At 43.5% G+C, this 1,565-nt stretch overlaps 1 protein-coding gene and 1 long non-coding RNA gene across 2 annotated transcripts in view; one reads left to right on the forward strand and one right to left on the reverse strand.

The window, feature by feature from the left end:
* LOC107754264 (exostosin-1c-like) overlaps positions 1-1,565 on the reverse strand; it is a 57,168-nt gene that overhangs the window by 12,273 nt on the left and 43,330 nt on the right. The window contains exon 3 of the mRNA XM_016570644.1: positions 1,220-1,313. Within this exon, the coding sequence (XP_016426130.1) occupies positions 1,220-1,313 (94 nt within the window). The remainder of the gene's footprint in view (positions 1-1,219; positions 1,314-1,565) is intronic.
* Positions 1-1,565, forward strand: part of LOC107754265 (uncharacterized) — a 9,888-nt gene that overhangs the window by 6,266 nt on the left and 2,057 nt on the right. The gene's annotated exons all lie outside the window — the stretch shown is intronic.

Genomic DNA, 1,565 nt, shown 5'->3' on the forward strand with positions numbered 1-1,565 from the left:
TGATTGGCCAGCTATCCAGTGGGTTGTGATTGGCCGAATTCCTCAAGCATTTGACGGAAATGTTACGCCCCTCACATACTGTTGATGCCGTGTCCCGGTCGGAGCTACGAGACATAAACATTAAAACCCATTACAAACGAGTCATTTGTTGCATCCAGTGGGGACATAATTACTGATTATAATGACTTATACTGTCTTTTTACGCGTTGCGTTGCATTGCATCGCGCCGCGTAAACATAAAATTCTGTCTGCATTTGTGATCAGAGAAATGACAAACAACAAGTGTTACTCTACTGCCCAAAACTCGCGTTTGAATCATCAGTGGCAAATCCTTTAAATGAAAACGTACTTACGTGAGTCAGAACTGCCGGCATTTTAGTCTAACGTTACTCTCCCAGGATCAGTAAACAGTCCTCCATAAAATGTGCTGGCGATCCACAGCACTAAGTTGATGTATTTCCTCAGCGACCAGCACAGATCAGCTCTAGGCATGACGAAGCGGATATCGTCCTTTTTTGGAAGGCCAAACAAAGTAGTTTCGCTTTCACAACGAAAAACACAGCGGCTTAGCGTGAGCGAAAGCCCCGGCTTAGCGTGCGCTGAAGCCGGGCAAGAGTGAGCTGAGGTGGCGGGATCGAGAACGGCGGTCCCGGCGGATCCGACGAAGGAGATGTGAAAACGGTGAAAGCCGATCCGGCCATCCACAGCGCGAAGTTGATTTATTTTCTCAGCGACCAGCACGGATCAGCTCTAGGCATGACGAAGCGGATATCATCCTCTTTTGGAAGGTCAAACAAAGTAGTTTCGCTTTCACAACGAAGCACACAGCGTCTTCACGACATGGCTGCAGCGTCAACAATACTACAGTGAGACTAAAAGTTACGCCTTCTTTCTTTGCATGAACATTTGTGCGGCGTTATTCAAATCTTCCCACATAGTGAGGTAGAAATGTGTGGGCGTGTTAGAACGAGCCGTTTTAGGGGGGCGTGGCTGACTCTGAACTTTTATAAAGAATATCTCTTTGGATTTGAGACTTTAGTCTTTGCAACTTTACAGACCTTCTTTATGCACCAAGAGCTTGTAACACTCCAAAGAGAAAGGAAAAATTGAAATCGCATCATATGACCCCTTTAATGCAAACCTCATAAAAATAACTGGCGGTCAGTGGAGGAAAGCCTTGTGACGTCACGTGAAAACTATGAATTGAAAAATGTTTTACCTGCAAAGACTCCAGGAAACGGAATGACCCCAAGCGCCGACCCCGGGGAACAAGACAGAAGGTGGAGTTGTGGAGCAGCTCTTGATAGTCAAATCTATGAAGGAAAATGGAAATAAATAAAATTAGGTTAAAAAATGGCAACCGCAGAGTCATGGCCTATTGCTCAGGATTGACTACAGAACACAGATTTTACATTAACTGATCCAAAAAGTAACAAAGTAGAGATATACTACCATTCAGAAGTTTAGGGTCGGTGATTTTTTTTTTTTTTTTTTTTTTTTTTTTTAAAATTTTTTTGTACAAGGCAGGCTGTGCACAAAGGCTATTTCTAAAAAAAAAAAAAAAG

Source organism: Sinocyclocheilus rhinocerous, unplaced genomic scaffold (assembly GCF_001515625.1).
Source record: "Sinocyclocheilus rhinocerous isolate Xijiao unplaced genomic scaffold, SAMN03320098_v1.1 scaffold262, whole genome shotgun sequence".
Taxonomy (NCBI): Eukaryota; Metazoa; Chordata; class Actinopteri; order Cypriniformes; family Cyprinidae; genus Sinocyclocheilus; species Sinocyclocheilus rhinocerous.